The following is a 24062-nucleotide window of genomic DNA, read 5'->3' on the forward strand; positions in this document are numbered from 1 at the left end:
ATCTGCTGTCTGGAGACTCATCTGGAGACTCATCTGAATCTGCGCGCCCTCCTTTGAGCAGCTAATGCCGATCACTGGTCCTTGGTCAACAGTCAAGACGCGCAACTAGTTGATTCTGAAACACAGATGAGTTGTTTTTTTTAGACACTATTTTGGTGCGATACCGTAGGAAACCAGATCAAATAGGCTTAGGTGTGTGTGGTATCTGTAGACAATTTAAAATATGGATTAAAAAATTCCCATTCAGTTTCATACTCGTGACCCACGTTGAGAAGCACTGCGCTACATCACCTGATCTGTATTGATTGACAGTTTTCTGGTCCAATCAGAGGGCCGACTGTGCAGTTCACTAGTCAATCTGTTGCAGGTTTATTTGTATTTTTTTGCAATGTGCAATGTGCAGCCTCTATGGCTGATATCTCTGGCGGCGCGGAGAGTAATCCTTGGAGACTGTGCCACAAAATGGGTGACAAAATGTTACAAAACCCGGCCACAGAATTTCAAGTCATCAGTCTCAAGTCCCCAAGTCTCAAGTCCCCAAGTCTCAAGTCATCAGTCTCAAGTCATCGAATGTGTGACTCCAGTCAGACTCGAGTCCAAGTCATGTGACTCGAGTCCACAACTCTGGAGGTTTCTGTGTTGTCATACACACCCTGGGACTCTTCTCCTTACCAGTAGATTATTCATCTATATCAGTTTCATCAATCACGCTCCTTACCATATCACAGTCTCAGTGACTCACTTCTCTCCCGGAAACACTGGCTCTGTCCCAAATAGCACCCTATTCCCTATATAGTGCACTACTATAGACCAGGGCCCTATTCCCTATATAGTGGTACTACTATATACCAGGGCTCTATTCCTTATATAGTGCTACTACTATAGACCAGATCCATATTCCCTATATAGTATCTTTAGACCAGGGCTCTATTCCCTATATAGTGGTACTACTATAGACCAGGGCCCTATTCCCTATATAGTGCACTACTTTAGACCAGGGCCCTATTCCCTATATAGTGCACTACTTTAGACCAGGGCCCTATTCCCTATATAGTGCACTACTTTAGACCAGGGCCCTATTCCCTATATAGTGCACTACTTTAGACCAGGGCCCTATTCCCTATATAGTGGTACTACTATAGACCAGAGCCCTATTCCCTATATAGTGGTACTACTTTAGACCAGGGCTCTATTCCCTATATAGTGGTACTACTATAGACCAGAGCCCTATTCCCTATATAGTGGTACTACTATAGACCAGGGCCCTCAGGACCGTTTAGGAGACAGTCTATCATTAGACTATTAATACATGTAATTATGCTACAGTAACAGGCCTGTTAAACAGCTACTAGTTTAACAGCTGGACTACACTGTAACCGAGAAGGGCTTGTGTCCCAAATGACTCCCTATTCCCTACATAGTGCACTACTTTAGACCAGAGTTCTATAATGCTCGTGAATAGGGTGCTAGTGAATAGGGTGCCTTTTTGGGATATGGGCTTGGGAGTCGTAATGACCATTATAAGGGTCAGTGGGCTGTGTGGACACGTGCATACTGGACATAGTTGGAGGCTGTGTGTGTGTGTGAGTGTGAGTGTGTGTGTGAGCGTGAGTGTGAGTGTGAGTGTGTGTGTGAGCGTGCAGCAGAGACTCTGAAGGAAACCAATCTAATGGTCCTGATATTACTCTGTTCCTCTTCAGATTACATAAAGCCTCCAGTTCTTTCTCTTGTCATTGTGTTATTATGGAAATGTTTCTCTCTTTCTCTGGAGTTCAGAAGGGAAGGAGTCTGTTCGCAGAAGTGGGGTTTATTTTAGTTTTTTTTTGCCCAAAAAGCAATTGAGTTATTTCACTTTTACTTTGATTTCTGATGCTGAATAAGAGCTTGATCTTTGGCCAGAGTTGTATTTTAGAAGCTAAACGGTTAGCTTCACTTCTGAATCTTGTACAAGAAGATTATTTTAGATGTACTGAGAACAAAAAAAGGTTGTGGCTTGTGTCAACAACAACAAACAGGAAACTGAAAGCCTTGTGGGGCGGAAAAAAATCTATTTTATATTTGTCAATAGGAGCACTTCTGCTCATCTTTTCCATGGAGAACACAGACCCATGCTGTTCTGCACAGTGGGATAAGGTGTGTCTTGGCCAGCCCAGTCCAGTCCCAGCCCAGTCCAGTCCCAGTCCCAGTCCCATCCCAGTCCCAGTCCCAGTCCCGGTCCCAGTCCCGGTCCCAGTCCCAGTCCCAGTCCAGGTCCCAGTCCAGGTCCCAGTCCAGGTCCCAGTCCAGGTCCCAGTCCCAGTCCAGTCCCAGTCCAGGTCCCAGTCCAGTCCCAGCCAGAACCAAAAGTAATATAATAGTGTTGTGAAAAAAATATTGGCCCCACTTTCTAATTTTCTCTACTTTTGCATATTTTTTTTTATACTGGAATGTTGTCAGATCTTCAACCAAAACCTAATATTAGATAAAGGGAACCTGAGTGAACAAATAAGACAACAATTCATATACTTTAATTTCTTTGATGAACAAAGTTATACAACACTCAATGCCCCAGTGTGTAAAAGTAATTGCCCCCGAGGACACTCAGTAACTGGTTGCTCCACCTTGTATCTGCGACGACTCCAACCAAACGCTTCCTGTAGTTGATCAGTCTCTCACGTCGCTGTGGAGTTTTTTTGGCCCACTCTTCCATGCAGAACTGCTGCAACTCAGTGACATTGTGGGTTTTAAGCATGACCTGCTCGTTTCAAGTCCTGCCACAACATCTCCGTTGGTATTAGGTCTGGACTTTGACTAGGCCATTCCAAAACTTCAAATGTGTTTTGCTTTTTAGCCATTTTCATATAGACTTGATGTTTTGGATCGTTGTCTTGCTGCATGTCCCAGCTGTGCTTCAGCTCACAAACAGATGGCCTGACATTCTCCTGTAGAATTATCTGATACAGAGCAGAATTCATGGTTCCTTCTATTAAGGCAAGTCGCTTAGATCCTGAGGCAGCAAATCCTCCTCAAACCATCACACCACCATCACCATGCTGGACCCCAAACCATCACACCACCATCACCATGCTGGACCCCAAACCATCACATCACCATGCTGGGCCCCAAACCATCACACCACCACCATGCTGGACCCCAAACCATCACACCACCACCATGCTTGACCTTGGCATGAGGTTCTGGGAATGAAGTGTTTGGTTACCGCCAGGCATAATTTGGACCCATGTCGTCCAAAAAGTTATACTTTTGACTCATCTGTCCATAGAACATTCTTCCAAGAGTCTTGATGATCATCCAGGTGCTTTTTGGCAAACTGGAGTCAACCTTTTGGACGAGATGGGTCCCATTATGCCTGGCGAACACCAAAGGACTTCAGGGGCTTATTCTGTTGCAAAAGTTTCGTAAATGGAATGAAATAGGGAGGGACCTACCTGAATTTGTCCAATAGAAACTCTTGTTTTAGTGTTTGGACAAATGATTACACCCCAGGTGTGCACATGCAAAACTGTGGCCCACTGAGGTTTCCCAAACTGGTTTCCCAAACTGGCTGCCAACTGAGGTTTCCCAAACTGGTTTCCCAAACTGGCTGCCAACTGAGGTTTTCCAAACTGTTTGTGCTTTGACCCGATTCCATGTCCCTGTGGCCCAGCAAGGCACGTACCCCCTCAAGCTGCTCCAGGTATTTCCGTTGTGCCCTTGAGCAAGGCACTAACCCCTCAAGCTGCTCCAGGTATTTCCGTTGTGCCCTTGAGCAAGGCACTAACCCCCTCAAGCTGCTCCAGGTATTTCCGTTGTGCCCTTGAGCAAGGCACTAACCCCCTCAAGCTGCTCCAGGGGCACCACCGCATCTCCTACTAACGTGTCATTTCCTGTCTCCCTTCAGGTGATAATCAACAGCACCATCACCCCAAACATGACCTTCACCAAGACCTCCCAGAAGTTTGGCCAATGGGCTGACAGCAGAGCCAACACAGTGTTCGGACTGGGGTTCGCCTCCGAGCAGCAGCTGGCCAAGGTACTGATTGGTTCATTGATTTTCTGTTACAATTTTAAAAAGACAAAGCTATTTCATCGCTACTGTTAAGATATAGCTGTTCCGTCACTACCGGCAACATAAAGCCATTCCGTCACTACCGGCAACATAAAGCCATTCCGTCACTACCTCTGTGTTTGTTTGGTCCAGTATTTGTTGTTGTTGTTTGGGAACCACCTTGGATATGAGTTGATTAATCATCTCATGGGATTTTATCCTTCACATATTTTACAATGAATAAATAGTAGATAGTCTAGTTTGTCCCTGAGCTCATCATGTCAGAGTAACTCACCTCCACCGTGAGTTACATCCCAACGGCACCCTATTGTCTTTATAGTGCACTACTTTAGACTAAGGCCTATAGGGGTGATGGTGCACTACTTTAGACTAAGGCCTATAGGGCTGATGGTGCACTACTTTTGACTAAGGCCTATAGGGGTGATGGTGCACTACTTTAGACTAAGGCCTATAGGGCTGATGGTGCACTACTTTAGACTAAGGCCTATAGGGCTGATGGTGCACTACTTTTGACTAAGGCCTATAGGGGTGATGGTGCACTACTTTAGACTAAGGCCTATAGGGCTGATGGTGCACTACTTTAGACTAAGGCCTATAGGGGTGATGGTGCACTACTTTAGACTAAGGCCTATAGGGCTGATGGTGCACTACTTTAGACTAAGGCCTATAGGGCTGATGGTGCACTACTTTAGACTAAGGCCTATAGGGGTGATGGTGCACTACTTTAGACTAAGGCCTATAGGGGTGATGGTGCACTACTTTTGACTAAGGCCTATAGGGGTGATGGTGCACTACTTTTGACCAGGTTCCATTTGGGACATGTGATTACATCATCATTAACTTCTGTAGGGTAGGGGGCAGCATTCGGAATTTTGGATGAAAAGCATGCCCAAATTAAACGGCCTGCTACACGGCCCAGAAGATATGATATGCATATAACTGGTAGATGTGGATAGTTTCCAAAACTGTTCAAATAGTGTCTGTGAGTATAACAGAACTGATTTGTCAGGCAAAAACCTGAGAAAAATCCATTCAGGAAGTAGTTTTTTTTTTTTTTGTTGTTGTAGTTTTCTATTCAATGCCATTACAGTATCCATTAACTTAGGACTCAATTTGCAGTTCCTATGCCTTCCACTAGATGTCAACAGTCTTTAGAAATTGTTTCAGGCTTGTATTCTTATAAATTAGGGAGTAAGATCAGTCTGAATGAGTGGACCCTGATGTGTCACAGAGCTTTTTCATGCTCGCGACCGAGAGAGTGCATTTCTTGTTTACCTTTTATATTGACTACGTTATTAGATATTAGAGATCATTTAGGCTAAAAGCAACCTGAGGATTGAATATAAACATCGTTTGACATGTTTCTATGAACTTTACGGATACAATTTCTGAAGAAAACTCGCAAACAAAACAGAGGTTTTTGGATATAAAGAGACTTTATCGAAGAAAAGGAACATTTATTGAGTAAATTAATGTCTTCTGAGTGCAACCATATGAAGATCATCAAAGGTAAGAGATGAATTTTATCTCTATTTCTGAGTTTTGTAACTCTTCTGCTTGGCTGGTTACTGTTTGTAATGATTTGTCTGCTGGGCGATGTTCTCAAATAATCGTAAGGTATGCTTTCGCCGTAAAGCATTTTTTTCAATCTGACACCGTGGTTGGATTCACAAGAAGTTAATCTTTAAACCTATGTAAAATAGTTGTATCTTTTCTGAATTTTTATAATGAGTATTTCTGTATTTGAATTTGGCGCTCTGCAATCTCACTGGATGTTGGCCATATTCTAGCATTCCACATACCCTAGAGAGGTTAAGCGACACACACACATCGCTTGTCTCCAGTGATTTTTGTTTTTATATTTGAACTTGTATTAATAAATCTTTATCCTTGTTTATTTTTCTCATCTTGTTTCAGTTTGCTGAGAAGTTCCAGGAAGTGAAGGAAGCAGCGAAGCTGGCCAGGGACAAGTCACAGGAGAAGATGGAGACATCGAGTAACAATTCCCAGGTAACATACGGGCACACACACACAGACATATGGTCACACACACACACACACACACACACACACACACGTGTGCACAGATACATACAGTTGAAGTCGGACGTTTAAATCAAATCAAATCAAATTTGATTTGTCACATAGACATGGTTAGCAGATGTTAATGCAAGTGTAGCGAAATGCTTGTGCTTCTAGTTCCGAAAATGCTGTAATAACCAACAAGTAATCTAACTAACAATTCCAAAACTACTGTCTTATACACAGTGTAAGAAGATAAAGAATATGTACATAAGTATATATGAATGAGTGATGGTACAGAGCAGCATAGGCAAGATACAGTAGATGGTATCGAGTACAGTATATACATATGAGATGAGTATGTAAACAAAGTGGCATAGTTAAAGTGGCTAGTGATACATGTATTACATAAGGATGCAGTCGATGATATAGAGTACAGTATATATGTATGCATATGAGATGAATAATGTAGGGTAAGTAACATTACATAAGGTAGCATTGTTTAAAGTGGCTAGTGATATATTTACATTTCCCATCAATTCCCATTATTAAAGTGGCTGGAGTTGAGTCAGTGTCAGTGTGTTGGCAGCAGCCACTCAATGTTAGTGGTGGCTGTTTAACAGTCTGATGGCCTTGAGATAGAAGCTGTTTTTCAGTCTCTCGGTCCCAGCTTTGATGCACCTGTACTGACCTCGCCTTCTGGATGATAGCGGGGTGAACAGGCAGTGGCTCGGGTGGTTGATGTCCTTGATGATCTTTATGGCCTTCCTGTAACATCGGGTGGTGTAGGTGTCCTGGAGGGCAGGTAGTTTGCCCCCGGTGATGCGTTGTGCAGACCTCACTACCCTCTGGAGAGCCTTACGGTTGTGGGCGGAGCAATTGCCATACCAGGCGGTGATACAGCCCGCCAGGATGCTATCGATTGTGCATCTGTAGAAGTTTGTGAGTGTTTTTGGTGACAAGCCGAATTTCTTCAGCCTCCTGAGGTTGAAGAGGCGCTGCTGCGCCTTCTTCACTCTTCACGATGCTGTCTGTGTGAGTGGACCAATTCAGTTTGTCTGTGATGTGTATGCCGAGGAACTTAACTTGCTACCCTCTCCACTACTGTTCCATCGATGTGGATAGGGGGTGTTCCCTCTGCTGTTTCCTGAAGTTACATACGTTGGAGTCATTAACTCGTTTTTTCAACCACTCCACAAATGTCTTGTTAACAAACTATAGTTTAGGCAAGTCGGTTAGGACATCTACTTTGTGCACAGCACGAGTAATTCTTCCAACAAATGTTTACAGACATATTATTTCACTTATAATTCACTGTATCACAATTCCAGTGGGTCAGACGTTTACATACACTAAGTTGACTGTGCCTTTAAACAGCTTGATGTCATGACTTTGGAAGCTTCTGATTGGCTAATTGACATCATTTGAGTCAATTGGAGGTGTACCTGTGGATGTATTTCAAGGCCTACCTTCAAACTCAGTGCCTCTTTGCTTGACATCAAGGCTTATTTCTTTTGATTTTCCCAAGACCTGTAGACCTCCAAGTCTGGTTCATCTTTGGGAGCAATTTCCAAACGCCTGAAGGTACCACATTCATATGTACAAACAATAGTAGGCAAGTATAAACACCATGGGACCACGCAGCTGTCATACCACTCAGGAAGGAGACGCGTTCTGTCTCCTAGAGATGAAGGTACCTTGGTGCGAAAAGTGCAAATCAATCCCAGAACAACAGCAAAGGATCTTGTGAAGATGCTGGAGGAAACAGGTACAAACGTATCTATATTCACAGTAAAACGAGTCGACATAACCTGAAAGGCCGCTCAGCAAGGAAGAAGCCACTGCTCCAAAACCGCCAAAAAAGCCAGACTACGGTTTGCAACTGCACATGGGGACAAAGAATGTACTTTTTGGAGAAATGTCCTCTGGTCTGATGAAACAAAAATAGAACTGTTTGGCCATAATGACCATCGTTATGTTTGGAGGAACAAGGGGGAGGCTTGCAACCCGAAGAACACCATCCCAACCGTAAGGCACGGGGATGGCAGAATCATGTTGTGGGGGTGCTTTGCTGCAGGAGGGACTGGTGCACTTCACAAAATAGATGGCATCATGAGGAGGGACAATTATGTGGATATATGAAGCAACATCTCAAGACATCAGTCAGGAAGTTAAATCTTGGTCACAAATGGGTCTTCCAAATGGACAATGACCTCAAGCATACTTCCAAAGTTGTGGAAAAATGGCTTAAGGACAACAAAGTCAAGGTATTGGAGTGACCATCACAAAGCCCTGACCTCAATCCCATAGAAAATGTGTGGGCAGAACTGAAAAAGCGTGCGCGAGCAAGGAGGCCTACAAACCTGACTCAGTTACACCAGCTCTGTCAGGTGGAATGGGCCAAAATTCACCCAACTTATTGTGGACGGCTGCCCGAAACATTTGACCCAAGTTAAACAATTTAAAGGCAATGCTACCAAATACTAATTGAGTGTATGTAAACTTCTGACCCACTGGGAATGTGATGAAAGAAATAAAAGCTGAAATAAATCATTCTCTCTACTATTATTCTGACATTTCACATTCTTAAAATAAAGTGGTGATCCTAACTGACCTAAGACAGACTAAGGTGTATGTTATCTTCCGACTTCAACTGTACATACACACACTCAGTAATGAGTGACTAGGTGTAGTAAAGTGATACTTGGTGTGTGGGGGTCAAAGGTGACCGGGAGTCACTTATCATCTGCCAGCCGCCAAACAGACACATAATCTACCCTGGGAGGCTGTAATGTGACGGGTCAGAGCTGTAAAAGGTCTGCTGGATTGTGTTACATCATCTCATCAACAGCCTGAGGACAGTATTCTGACTGTCAGTTCTATTCTAACATGTCCTCTCATTAGTGTTCTGACTGTCAGTTCTGTTCTAACATGTATTCTAACATGTACTCTCATTAGTATTCTGACTGTCAGTTCTGTTCTAACATGTATTCTAACATGTACTCTCATTAGTGTTCTGACTGTCAGTTCTGTTCTAACATGTATTCTAACATGTACTCTCATTAGTATTCTGACTGTCAGTTCTATTCTAACATGTCCTCTCATTAGTATTCTGACTGTCAGTTCTGTTCTAACATGTCCTCTCATTAGTATTCTGTCTGTCAGTTCTGTTCTAACATGTCATCTCATTAGTATTCTGACTGTCAGTTCTGTTCTAACATGTCCTCTCATTAGTGTTCTGACTGTCAGTTCTGTTCTAACATGTCATCTCATTAGTATTCTAACATGTACTCTCATTAGTGTTCTGACTGTCAGTTCTGTTCTAACATGCACTCTCATTAGTATTCTGACTGTCAGTTCTATTCTAACATGTCCTCTCATTAGTATTCTAACATGTACTCTCATTAGTATTCTGACTGTCAGTTCTGTTCTAACATGTCATCTCATTAGTATTCTGACTGTCAGTTCTGTTCTAACATGTCCTCTCATTAGTATTCTAACATGTCCTCTCATTAGTATTCTAACATGTCCTCTCATTAGTATTCTAACATGTCATCTCATTAGTATTCTAACATGTCCTCTCATTAGTATTCTAACATGTCATCTCATTAGTATTCTAACATGTCATCTCATTAGTATTCTAACATGTCATCTCATTAGTATTCTAACATGTCATCTCATTAGTATTCTAACATGTCATCTCATTAGTATTCTAACATGTCATCTCATCAGTATTCTAACTGTCAGTTCTATTCTAACATGTCCTCTCATTAGTATTCTAACATGTCATCTCATTAGTATTCTGACTGTCAGTTCTGTTCTAACATGTCATCTCATTAGTATTCTAACATGTCATCTCATTAGTATTCTAACTGTCAGTTCTATTCTAACATGTCCTCTCATTAGTATTCTAACATGTCATCTCATTAGTATTCTAACATGTCATCTCATTAGTATTCTAACTGTCAGTTCTGTTCTAACATGTCCTCTCATTAGTATTCTGACTGTCAGTTCTGTTCTAACATGTCCTCTCATTAGTATTCTAACTGTCAGTTCTATTCTAACATGTCATCTCATTAGTATTCTAACATGTCCTCTCATTAGTATTCTGACTGTCAGTTCTATTCTAACATGTCATCTCATCAGTATTCTAACTGTCAGTTCTATTCTAACATGTCCTCTCATTAGTATTCTAACATGTCATCTCATTAGTATTCTGACTGTGACTTCTGTTCTAACATGTCATCTCATTAGTGTTCTGACTGTCAGAATAGAACTGACAGTCAGAATACTAATGAGAGGACATGTTAGAACAGAAGTCAGTCAGAATACTAATGAGATGACATGTTAGAATAGAACTGATAGTCAGAATACTAATGAGATGACATGTTAGAATAGAACTGACAATCAGAATACTAATGAGATGACATGTTAGAATACTAATGAGATGACATGTTAGAATACTAATGAGATGACATGTTAGAATACTAATGAGAGGACATGTTAGAACAGAAGTCAGTCAGAATACTAATGAGATGACATGTTAGAATAGAACTGACAGTCAGAATACTAATGAGATGACATGTTAGAATAGAACTGACAGTCAGAATACTAATGAGATGACATGTTAGAATACTAATGAGATGACATGTTAGAATACTAATGAGATGACATGTTAGAATACTAATGAGATGACATGTTAGAATACTAATGAGATGACTTGTTAGAATAGAACTGACAATCAGAATACTAATGAGATGACATGTTAGAATACTAATGAGAGGACATGTTAGAACAGAAGTCATAGTCAGAATACTAATGAGATGACATGTTAGAATAGAACTGACAGTCAGAATACTAATGAGATGACATGTTAGAATACTAATGAGATGACTTGTTAGAATAGAACTGACAATCAGAATACTAATGAGATGACATGTTAGAATACTAATGAGAGGACATGTTAGAATACTAATGAGAGGACATGTTAGAATACTAATGAGAGGACATGTTAGAACAGAACTGACAGTCAGAATACTAATGAGATGACATGTTAGAACAGAACTGACAATCAGAATACTAATGAGATGACATGTTAGAATACTAATGAGATGACATGTTAGAATACTAATGAGATGACATGTTAGAATACTAATGAGAGGACATGTTAGAATACTAATGAGATGACTTGTTAGAATAGAACTGACAATCAGAATACTAATGAGATGACATGTTAGAATACTAATGAGATGACATGTTAGAATACTAATGAGAGGACATGTTAGAATACTAATGAGAGGACATGTTAGAACAGAACTGACAGTCAGAATACTAATGAGATGACATGTTAGAACAGAACTGACAATCAGAATACTAATGAGATGACATGTTAGAATACTAATGAGATGACATGTTAGAATACTAATGAGATGACATGTTAGAATACTAATGAGAGGACATGTTAGAATACTAATGAGATGACTTGTTAGAATACTAATGAGAGGACATGTTAGAATACTAATGAGATGACATGTTAGAATACTAATGAGAGGACATGTTAGAATACTAATGAGATGACATGTTAGAATAGAACTGACAGTCAGAATACTAATGAGATGACATGTTAGAATACTAATGAGAGGACATGTTAGAACAGAACTGACAGTCAGAATACTAATGAGAGGACATGTTAGAACAGAACTGACATGTCATCTCATTAGTATTCTGACTGTGTACGCTCCCTATTTAAGCCCCTAAACTCCCTGGATATATTGATATCCAGGTTGAGGCCCAAATGGAACCCTATCCACTACGTTTGACCAGAGCCAATGACCACCGTAGCATGTGTTCTCTTTATTTGGTCAGACATCAGATCGTTTAATCACATTCATATTCAGAGGAAACTGGACTCTCTTACTGTCTATTACTCTCCATTTATTAGATAAAGTTGAATAGGTTTTTTTTTTTTTTAAATTTGCATAGATAATTATTTAATATGTGCTCTCCTGGGCTGTAATGATAATATCTTCATTAATTAGCAGTAGTTGGTTGTTTTGGGATGTAGAATCTCTCTTCGACAGAGCTACGTTAACATAACTGGTACCTTTTAGAATCTGTGGGGAAGGAATGGGAATGCGTGGGCTAACGAGCAGCAGTAGTTCCAGTGTTTGGGGTTTTCCATCACTGGTTATTTGGACAAATCGCATCTATCACATTTCTGAAGGGGCCTTTCGGCCCCCGTCATTTGTTGAGAGACGGTGGAGCTCCTCGTTCCAGCATCTCTTAATCCCCTCAGATATGGAACCAGAAATTAATCCAGCAACTGACCAATCATGTGAGACTTTAGTTCCGGGTTAACCGAGATGGTTCTATTCATTAATATATTGCTGGTTTACCTGATAAAACCCTGGCAACACAGAGAGAGGAGAGGATGTCTGTGTCCTAAATAGAACCCTATTCCCTATATAGTGGTACTACTATAGACCAGAGCCCTATTCCCTATATAGTGGTACTACTATAGACCAGAGCCCTATTCCCTATATAGTGGTACTACTATAGACCAGGGCCCTCTTCCCTATATAGTGCACTACTATAGACCAGAGCCCTATTCCCTATATAGTGGTACTACTATAGACCAGAGCCCTATTCCCTATATAGTGGTACTACTATAGACCAGGGCCCTATTCCTTATATAGTGGTACTACTATAGACCAGAGCCCTATTCCCTATATAGTGAACTACTATAGACCAGAACCCTATTCCCTATATAGTGCACTACTTTGAACCAAAGCCCTATTCCCTATATAGTGGTACTACTATAGACCAGAGCCCTATTCCCTATATAGTGGTACTACTATAGACCAGGGCCCTCTTCCCTATATAGTGCACTACTATAGACCAGGGCCCTCTTCCCTATATAGTGCACTACTATAGACCAGAGCCCTATTCCCTATATAGTGGTACTACGATAGCCCAGAGCCCTATTCCCTATATAGTGGTACTACTATAGACCAGAGCCCTATTCCCTATATAGTGGTACTACTATAGACCAGAGCCCTATTCCCTATATAGTACACTACTATAGACCAGAGCCCTATTCCCTATATAATGTACTACTATAGACCAGAGCCCTATTCCCTATATAGTGGTACTACTATAGACCAGGGCCCTCTTCCCTATATAGTGGTACTACTATAGACCAGAGCCCTATTCCCTATATAGTGGTACTACTATAGACCAGAGCCCTATTCCCTATATAGTACACTACTATAGACCAGAGCCCTATTCCCTATATAATGTACTACTATAGACCAGAGCCCTATTCCCTATATAGTGGTACTACTATAGATCAGGGCCCTATTCCCTATATAGTGAACTACTATAGACCAGAACCCTATTCCCTATATAGTGCACTACTTTGAACCAAAGCCCTATTCCCTATATAGTGGTACTACTATAGACCAGAGCCCTATTCCCTATATAGTGGTACTACTATAGACCAGGGCCCTCTTCCCTATATAGTGGTACTACTATAGACCAGGGCCCTATTCCCTATATAGTGGTACTACTATAGACCAGAGCCCTATTCCCTATATAATGTACTACTATAGACCAGAGCCCTATTCCCTATATAGTGAACTACTATAGACCAGAACCCTATTCCCTATATAGTGCACTACTTTGAACCAGAGCCCTATTCCCTATATAGTGGTTCTACTATAGACCAGAGCCCTATTCCCTATATAGTGGTACTACTATAGACCAGGGCCCTCTTCCCTATATAGTACACTACTATAGACCAGAGCCCTATTCCCTATATAATGTACTACTAGAGCCCTATTCCCTATATAGTGGTACTACTATAGCCCAGAGCCCTATTCCCTATATAGTGGTACTACTATAGACCAGGGCCCTATTCCCTATATAGTGGTACTACTATAGACCAGGGCCCTATTCCCTATATAGTGGTACTACTATAGACCAGAGCCCTATTCCCTATATAGTGGTACTACTATAGACCAGAGCCCTATTCCCTATATAGTACACTACTATAGACCAGAGCCCTATTCCCTATATAATGTACTACTATAGACCAGAGCCCTATTCCCTATATAGTGGTACTTCTATAGCCCAGAGCCCTATTCCCTATATAGTGGTACTACTATAGACCAGGGCCCTATTCCCTATATAGTGGTACTACTATAGACCAGGGCCCTATTCCCTATATAGTAGTACTACTATAGCCCAGAGCCCTATTCCCTATATAGTGGTACTACCATGGACCAGGGCCCTATTCCCTATATAGTGGTACTACTACAGACCAGGGCCCTATTCCCTATATAGTGGTACTACTATAGACCAGAGCCCTATTCCCTATATAGTGAACTACTATAGACCAGAACCCTATTCCCTATATAGTGCACTACTTTGAACCAGAGCCCTATTCCCTATATAGTGGTACTACTATAGACCAGGGCCCTCTTCCCTATATAGTGCACTACTATAGACCAGGGCCCTATTCCCTATATAGTGGTACTACTATAGACCAGGGCCCTATTCCCTATATAGTGGTACTACTATAGACCAGAGCCCTATTCCCTATATAGTGAACTACTATAGACCAGAACCCTATTCCCTATATAGTGCACTACTTTGAACCAGAGCCCTATTCCCTATATAGTGGTACTACTATAGACCAGAGCCCTATTCCCTATATAGTGGTACTACTATAGACCAGGGCCCTCTTCCCTATATAGTACACTACTATAGACCAGAGCCCTATTCCCTATATAATGTACTACTATAGACCAGAGCCCTATTCCCTATATAGTGGTACTACTATAGACCAGGGCCCTATTCCCTATATAGTGGTACTACTATAGACCAGAGCCCTATTCCCTATATAGTGAACTACTATAGACCAGAACCCTATTCCCTATATAGTGCACTACTTTGAACCAGAGCCCTATTCCCTATATAGTGGTACTACTATAGACCAGGGCCCTATTCCCTATATAGTGGTACTACTATAGACCAGGGCCCTATTCCCTATATAGTGAACTACTATAGACCAGAACCCTATTCCCTATATAGTGCACTACTTTGAACCAGAGCCCTATTCCCTATATAGTGGTACTACTAATGCCCAGAGCCCTATTCCCTATATAGTGGTACTACTATAGACCAGGGCCCTCTTCCCTATATAGTGGTACTACTATAGACCTATGGAGCTCTGCCTCAGTGTTTTCTATCACCATCAACACCCTGTTTTAAGACTCTTTATGTTGGTGTTTCCGTTATTTTGGCGGTAACAACTCCGTGTCCCAAATGGCTCCCTATTGACCCTGGTCAAAAGTAGTGGACTATATAGGGAATAGGGTGCCATTGGGGATTCAGAGGGTGGTTTGAGAGGTGTTTTTCTAGCCTCTCACCCAGCCAGCCAGTCTTAGCCTGCCAGGTCTGCTCAGTACACTCTGTTACTATTGACATGCCCCAAATGGCACACTATTCCCCATAGACCCTGGTCTAAAGTAGTGCCCTATATTGGGAATAGGGTGCCATTTGGGATGTAGGTTATAACTACATGGTGTTTCAGAGCTGGTCAGTACTAACTAGCTGTTACTATAACTACATGGTGTTTCAGAGCTGGTCAGTACTAACTAGCTGTTACTATAACTACATGGTGTTTCAGAGCTGGTCAGTACTAACTAGCTGTTACTATCTGACTGTTACTATAACTACATGGTGTTTCAGAGCTGTTCAGTACTAACTAGCTGTTACTATAACTACATGGTGTTTCAGAGCTGGTCAGTACTAACTAGCTGTTACTATAACTACATGGTGTTTCAGAGCTGGTCAGTACTAACTAGCTGTTACTATAACTACATGGTGTTTCAGAGCTGGTCAGTACTAACTAGCTGTTACTATAACTACATGGTGTTTCAGAGCTGGTCAGTACTAACTAGCTGTTACTATAACTACATGGTGTTTCAGAGCTGGTCAGTACTAACTAGCTGTTACTATCTGACTGTTACTATAACTACATGGTGTTTCAGAGCTGTTCAGTACTAACTAGCTGTTACTATAACTACATGGTGTTTCAGAGCTGGTCAGTACTAACTAGCTGTTACTATAACTACATGGTGTTTCAGAGCTGGTCAGTACTAACTAGCTGTTACTATAACTACATGGTGTTTCAGAGCTGGTCAGTACTAACTAGCTGTTACTATAACTACATGGTGTTTCAGAGCTGGTCAGTACTAACTAGCTGTTACTATAACTACATGGTGTTTCAGAGCTGGTCAGTACTAACTAGCTGTTACTATAACTACATGGTGTTTCAGAGCTGGTCAGTACTAACTAGCTGTTTACTATCTGACTGTTTAACTACAGATGGCAGGAGTCTGACTCAGCTCTATGAAGCAGAATCATCCTCTGGTATCTGACATGATAAATTGTCCTCTTCCTCCCCCTCATCCAGGAGTCGGGTCGTGAGACCCCTCGTCCACCCAGGCCTCCAGCATCAACGGGACGGATGATGAGAAGATCTCCCACGGAGGACCGGAGACCGCAGCGCTGATGAGCGAGAACGACAAACTCAAGACCACTGTGGAACAGAGGTAAGAAGGGAGGGGGAGAGGTAAGGAGGGAGGGGAGAGGTAAGGAGGAGAGGTAAGGAGGGAGGGAGGGGAGAGGTAAGGAGGGAGGGGTAGGGAGGGGGAGAGGGAGAGGTGAGGGGTAAGGAGGGAGAAGTAAGGAGGGAGAGGGAGAGGTAAGGAGGGAGGGGGAGAGGTAAGGAGGGAGGGGTAGGGGAGAGGTAAGGAGGGAGGGGAGAGGTAAGGAGGGAGGGGTAGGGGGAGAGGGAGAGGTAAGGAGGGAGGGGGAGAGGTAAGGAGGGAGAGGGAGAAGTAAGGAGGGAGGGGGGAGGGAAGGAGGGAGGGGGGGGGGAGAGTTAAGGAGTAGGGGGAGAGGTAAGGGGGAGAGGTAAGGAGGAGGAAGGGGAGAGATAAGGAGGGAGGGGGAGAGGTGAGGGGGAGGGGGGAGAGGAAAGGAGGGGGAGATAAGGAGGGAGGGGGAGAGGTATGGAGGGGAGGTAATTAGGGAGGGGTAGGGGAGAGGTATGGAGGGGGAGGTAATTAGGGGGAGAGGTATGGAGGGGGGTAATTAGGGGGAGAGGTATGGAGGGGGAGGTAATTAGGGAGGGGTAGGGGGAGAGGTATGGAGGGGGAGGTATGGAGGGGGGTATGGGGGGGAGGTATGGAGGGGGAGGTAATTAGGGAGGGTAGGGGGAGAGGTATGGAGGGGAGGTATGGGGGGGAGGTATGGAGGGGGAGGTAATTAGGGAGGGGTAGGGGGAGAGGTATGGAGGGGGAGGTATGGGGGAGGTATGGAGGGGGAGGTATGGAGGGGGAGGTAATTAGGGAGGGGTAGGGGAGAGGTATGGAGGGGGAGGTATGGAGGGGAGAGGTATGGGGAGAGGTATGGGGGAGAGGTATGGAGGGGGAGGTATGGAGGGGGAGGTATGGAGGGGGAGGTATGGAGGGGGAGGTATGGAGGGAGAGGTATGGAGGGGGAGAGGTATGGAGGGGGAGAGGTATGGGGAGAGGTATGGGGGAGAGGTATGGAGGGGGAGGTATGGAGGGAGAGGTATGGAGGGGGAGAGGTATGGAGGGGGAGAGGTATGGAGGGGGAGAGGTATGGGGGGGAGAGGTATGGAGGGGGGGAGGTATGGGGGGAGAGGTATGGAGGGGGAGGTATGGGGGGAGAGGTATGGGGGGAGGTATGGGGGGAGGTATGGGGGAGGTATGGAGGGGGAGGTATGGAGGGGAGGTATGGGGGGAGGTATGGGGGGAGGTATGGAGGGAGAGGTATGGAGGGAGAGGTATGGGGAGGTATGGAGGGGGAGGTATGGAGGGGGAGTTATGGGGAGATAACAACAGACCACCGTGGAACAGAGGTCAGTGAACATTTCAACACAGTCATAGAACGTGGAGAACCCACAGAACATTGAACGTGGAGAACCCACAGAACATTGAACGTGGAGAACCCACAGAACATTGAACGTGGAGAACCCACAGAACATTGAACGTGGAGAACCCACAGAACATTGAACGTGGAGAACCCACAGAACATTGAACGTGGAGAACCCACAGAACATTGAACGTGGAGAACCCACAGAACATTGAACGTGGAGAACCCACAGAACATTGAGTTCAGGTGAACCTTAAAGACCTTAAATACCCTCGTAGGTGGTGATGATGGCAGGCCATGTTTGAAGTTTTCCAGGTAGTTTACTCATCTCTGACAACATCAGCTTGCTGCAGAGAGATGGAAGGTATCAGCTGGCTGCAGAGAGATGGAAGGTATCAGCTTGCTGCAGAGAGATGGAAGGTATCAGTGCAGAGAGATGGAAGGTATCAGTGCAGAGAGATGGAAGGTATCAGCTTGCTGCAGGGAGATGGAAGGTATCAGCTGGCTGCAGAGAGATGGAAGGTATCAGCTTGCTGCAGAGAGATGGAAGGCATCAGCTTGCTGCAGAGAGATGGAAGGCATCAGCTTGCTGCAGAGAGATGGAAGGTATCAGCTTGCTGCAGAGAGATGGAAGGTATCAGCTTGCTACAGAGAGATGGAAGGTATCAGTGCAGAGAGATGGAAGGTATCAGCTTGCTGCAGAGAGATGGAAGGCATCAGCTTGCTGCAGAGAGATGGAAGGTATCAGTGCAGAGAGATGGAAGGCATCAGCTTGCTGCAGAGAGATGGAAGGCATCAGCTTGCTGCAGAGAGATGGAAGGTATCAGCTTGCTGCAGAGAGATGGAAGGTATCAGCTTGCTACAGAGAGATGGAAGGTATCAGTGCAGAGAGATGGAAGGTATCAGCTTGCTGCAGAGAGATGGAAGGTATCAGCTGGCTGCAGAGAGATGGACGGTATCAGTGCAGAGAGACGGAAGGTATCAGTGCAGAGAGATGGAAGGTATCAGCTGGCTGCAGAGAGATGGAAGGTATCAGCTTGCTGCAGAGAGATGGAAGGTATCAGCTTGCTACAGAGAGATGGAAGGTATCAGTGCAGAGAGATGGAAGGTATCAGTGCAGAGAGATGGAAGGTATCAGTGCAGAGAGATGGAAGGTATCAGCTTGCTGCAGAGAGATGGAAGGTATCAGCTGGCTGCAGAGAGATGGAAGGTATCAGTGCAGAGAGATGGAAGGTATCAGTGCAGAGAGAGAGGTATCAGTGCAGAGATGGAAGGTATCAGTGCAGAGAGATGGAAGGTATCAGCTGGCTTGGTATCAGAGAGATGGAAGGTATCAGCTGGCTGCAGAGAGATGGAAGGTCATCAGCTGGCTGCAGAGAGATGGAAGGTATCAGCTGGCTGCAGAGAGATGGAAGGTATCAGCTTGCTGCAGAGAGATGGAAGGTATCAGTGCAGAGAGATGGAAGGTATCAGTGCAGAGAGATGGAAGGTATCAGTGCAGAGAGATGGAAGGTATCAGCTTGCTACAGAGATGGAAGGTATCAGCTTGCTACAGAGAGATGGAAGGTATCAGCTTGCTACAGAGAGATGGAAGGTATCAGCTGGCTGCAGAGAGATGGAAGGTATCAGTGCAGAGAGATGGAAGGTATCAGTGCAGAGAGATGGAAGGTATCAGCTGGCTGCAGAGAGATGGAAGGTATCAGCTGGCTGCAGAGAGATGGAAGGTATCAGCTGGCTGCAGAGAGATGGAAGGTATCAGTGCAGCAGAGATGGAAGGTATCAGTGCAGAGAGATGGAAGGTATCAGTGCAGAGAGATGGAAGGTATCAGCTTGCTACAGAGAGATGGAAGGTATCAGCTTGCTACAGAGAGATGGAAGGTATCAGCTGGCTGCAGAGAGATGGAAGGTATCAGTGCAGAGAGATGGAAGGATGTGCAGAGAGATGGAAGGTATCAGTGCAGAGAGATGGAAGGTATCAGCTGGCTGCAGAGAGATGGAAGGTATCAGCTGGCTGCAGAGAGATGGAAGGTATCAGCTGGCTGCAGAGAGATGGAAGGTATCAGCTTGCTGCAGAGAGATGGAAGGCATCAGCTTGCTGCAGAGAGATGGAAGGCATCAGCTTGCTGCAGAGAGATGGAAGGTATCAGCTTGCTGCAGAGAGATGGAAGGTATCAGCTTGCTACAGAGAGATGGAAGGTATCAGTGCAGAGAGATGGAAGGTATCAGCTTGCTGCAGAGAGATGGAAGGCATCAGCTTGCTGCAGAGAGATGGAAGGTATCAGTGCAGAGAGATGGAAGGCATCAGCTTGCTGCAGAGAGATGGAAGGCATCAGCTTGCTGCAGAGAGATGGAAGGTATCAGCTTGCTGCAGAGAGATGGAAGGTATCAGCTTGCTACAGAGAGATGGAAGGTATCAGTGCAGAGAGATGGAAGGTATCAGCTTGCTGCAGAGAGATGGAAGGTATCAGCTGGCTGCAGAGAGATGGACGGTATCAGTGCAGAGAGACGGAAGGTGTCAGTGCAGAGAGATGGAAGGTATCAGCTGGCTGCAGATGGAAGATGGAAGGTATCAGCTTGCTGCAGAGAGATGGAAGGCATCAGTGCTGCAGAGAGATGGAAGGTATCAGTGCTACAGAGAGATGGAAGGTATCAGTGCAGAGAGATGGAAGGTATCAGTGCAGAGAGATGGAAGGTATCAGTGCAGAGAGATGGAAGGTCAGCTCAGCTTGCTGCAGAGAGATGGAAGGTATCAGCTGGCTGCAGAGAGATGGAAGGTATCAGTGCAGAGAGACGGAAGGTATCAGTGCAGAGAGATGGAAGGTATCAGCTTGCTACAGAGAGATGGAAGGTATCAGCTGGCTGCAGAGAGATGGAAGGTATCAGCTGGCTGCAGAAAGATGGAAGGTATCAGCTGGCTGCAGAGAGATGGAAGGTATCAGCTTGCTGCAGAGAGATGGAAGGTATCAGTGCAGAGAGATGGAAGGTATCAGTGCAGAGAGATGGAAGGTATCAGTGCAGAGAGATGGAAGGTATCAGCTTGCTACAGAGAGATGGAAGGTATCAGCTTGCTGCAGAGAGATGGAAGGTATCAGCTGGCTGCAGAGAGATGGAAGGTATCAGTGCAGAGAGATGGAAGGTATCAGTGCAGAGAGATGGAAGGTATCAGCTGGCTGCAGAGAGATGGAAGGTATCAGCTGGCTGCAGAGAGATGGAAGGTATCAGCTGGCTGCAGAGAGATGGAAGGTATCAGTGCAGAGAGATGGAAGGTATCAGTGCAGAGAGATGGAAGGTATCAGTGCAGAGAGATGGAAGGTATCAGCTTGCTACAGAGAGATGGAAGGTATCAGTGCAGAGAGATGGAAGGTATCAGTGCAGAGAGATGGAAGGTATCAGCTGGCTGCAGAGAGATGGAAGGTATCAGCTGGCTGCAGAGAGATGGAAGGTATCAGCTGGCTGCAGAGAGATGGAAGGTATCAGTGCAGAGATGGAAGGTATCAGCTTGCTGCAGAGAGATGGAAGGTATCAGCTGGCTGCAGAGAGATGGAAGGTATCAGCTGGCTGCAGAGAGATGGAAGGTATCAGTGCAGAGAGATGGAAGGTATCAGTGCAGAGAGATGGAAGGTATCAGTGCAGAGAGATGGAAGGTATCAGTGCAGAGAGATGGAAGGTATCAGTGCAGAGAGATGGAAGGTATCAGCTTGCTGCAGAGAGATGGAAGGTATCAGCTTGCTGCAGAGAGATGGAAGGTATCAGCTTGCTGCAGAGAGATGGAAGGTATCAGCTTGCTGCAGAGAGATGGAAGGTATCAGCTGGCTGCAGAGAGATGGAAGGTTATCAGTGCAGAGAGATGGAAGGTATCAGTGCAGAGATGGAAGGTATCAGTGCAGAGAGATGGAAGGTATCAGTGCAGAGAGATGGAAGGTATCAGCTGGCTGCAGAGAGATGGAAGGTATGCAGAGATGGAAGGTATCAGTGCAGAGAGATGGAAGGTATCAGCTTGCTGCAGAGAGATGGAAGGTATCAGCTGGCTGCAGAGAGATGGAAGGTATCAGTGCAGAGAGATGGAAGGTATCAGTGCAGAGAGATGGAAGGTATCAGTGCTGCAGAGAGATGGAAGGTATCAGCTTGCTACAGAGAGATGGAAGGTATCAGCTTGCTACAGAGAGATGGAAGGTATCAGCTTGCTGCAGAGAGATGGAAGGTATCAGCTTGCTGCAGGGAGATGGAAGGTATCAGATTGCTGCAGAGAGATGGAAGGTATCAGCTGGCTGCAGAGAGATGGAAGGTATCAGCTGGCTGCAGAGAGATGGAAGGTATCAGTGCAGAGATGGAAGGTATCAGCTTGCTGCAGAGAGATGGAAGGTATCAGCTTGCTACAGAGAGATGGAAGGTATCAGCTTGCTACAGAGAGATGGAAGGTATCAGCTTGCTGCAGAGAGATGGAAGGTATCAGCTTGCTGCAGGGAGATGGAAGGTATCAGATTGCTGCAGAGAGATGGAAGGTATCAGCTGGCTGCAGAGAGATGGAAGGTATCAGCTGGCTGCAGAGAGATGGAAGGTATCAGTGCAGAGAGATGGAAGGTATCAGCTTGCTGCAGAGAGATGGAAGGTATCAGCTGGCTGCAGAGAGATGGAAGGTATCAGCTGGCTGCAGAGAGATGGAAGGTATCAGCTGGCTGCAGAGAGATGGAAGGTATCAGTGGCTGCAGAGAGATGGAAGGTATCAGTGCAGAGAGATGGAAGGTATCAGCTTGCTGCAGAGAGATGGAAGGTATCAGCTGGCTGCAGAGAGATGGAAGGTATCAGCTGGCTGCAGAGAGATGGAAGGTATCAGCTGGCTGCAGAGAGATGGAAGGTATCAGCTGGCTGCAGAGAGATGGAAGGTATCAGCTGGCTGCAGAGAGATAGAAGGTATCAGCTTGCTGCAGAGAGATGGAAGGTATCAGCTTGCTGCAGAGAGATAGAAGGTATCAGCTTGCTGCAGAGAGATGGAAGGTATCAGCTTGCTGCAGAGAGATGGAAGGTATCAGCTTGCTGCAGAGAGATGGAAGGTATCAGCTGGCTGCAGAGAGATGGAAGGTATCAGCTTGCTGCAGAGAGATGGAAGGTATCAGCTTGCTGAGAGATGGAAGGTATCAGCTGGCTGCAGAGAGATGGAAGGTATCAGCTGGCTGCAGAGAGATGGAAGGTATCAGCTTGCTGCAGAGAGATGGAAGGTATCAGCTTGCTGCAGAGAGATGGAAGGTATCAGTGCAGAGAGATGGAAGGTATCAGCAGCTGCAGAGAGATGGAAGGTATCAGCTGGCTGCAGAGAGATGGGAGGTATCAGCTTGCTGCAGAGAGATGGGAGGTATCAGCTGCTGCAGAGAGATGCAGAGCTTGCTGAGATGGAAGGCATCAGCTTGCTGCAGAGAGATGGACGGTATCAGCTTGCTGCAGAGAGATGGAAGGTATCAGTGCAGAGAGATGGAAGGTATCAGCTTGCTGCAGAGAGATGGAAGGTATCAGCTTGCTGAGAGATGGAAGGTATCAGCTTGCTGCAGAGAGATGGAAGGTATCAGCTTGCTGCAGAGAGATGGACGGTATCAGCTTGCTGCAGAGAGATGGAAGGTATCAGCTTGCTGCAGAGAGATGGAAGGTATCAGCTGGCTGCAGAGAGATGGAAGGTATCAGTGCAGAGATGGAAGGTATCAGTGCAGAGAGATGGAAGGTATCAGTGCAGAGATGGAAGGTATCAGTGCAGAGAGATGGAAGGTATCAGCTGCAGAGAGATGGAAGGTATCAGCTTGCTGCAGAGAGATGGAAGGTATCAGCTTGCTGCAGAGAGATGGAAGGTATCAGCTGGCAGAGAGATGGAAGGTATCAGCAGAGAGATGGAAGGTATCAGTGCAGAGAGATGGAAGGTATCTGCAGAGAGATGGAAGGTATCAGCTTGCTGCAGAGAGATGGAAGGTATCAGCTTGCTGCAGAGAGATGGAAGGTATCAGCTTGCTGCAGAGAGATGGAAGGTATCAGCTTGCTG

The 24062-nt window shown here is 44.9% G+C and overlaps 1 protein-coding gene across 1 annotated transcript in view; it reads left to right on the forward strand.

Annotated features, from left to right (window-relative positions):
- The window catches only part of LOC121844157 (homer protein homolog 2-like), a gene marked incomplete at its 3' end in the record, with an annotated part of 89410 nt that extends 72721 nt beyond the window's left edge, over positions 1-16689 (forward strand). The window contains 4 exon segments of the mRNA XM_042314075.1: positions 3881-4012; positions 5966-6058; positions 16551-16569; positions 16572-16689. Of these exon segments, the coding sequence (XP_042170009.1) occupies positions 3881-4012; positions 5966-6058; positions 16551-16569; positions 16572-16689 (362 nt within the window).
- Positions 16690-24062: the final 7373 nt, after the last annotated feature.

The sequence above is a fragment of the Oncorhynchus tshawytscha genome, unplaced genomic scaffold (assembly GCF_018296145.1).
Source record: "Oncorhynchus tshawytscha isolate Ot180627B unplaced genomic scaffold, Otsh_v2.0 Un_contig_3124_pilon_pilon, whole genome shotgun sequence".
NCBI lineage: Eukaryota > Metazoa > Chordata > Actinopteri > Salmoniformes > Salmonidae > Oncorhynchus > Oncorhynchus tshawytscha.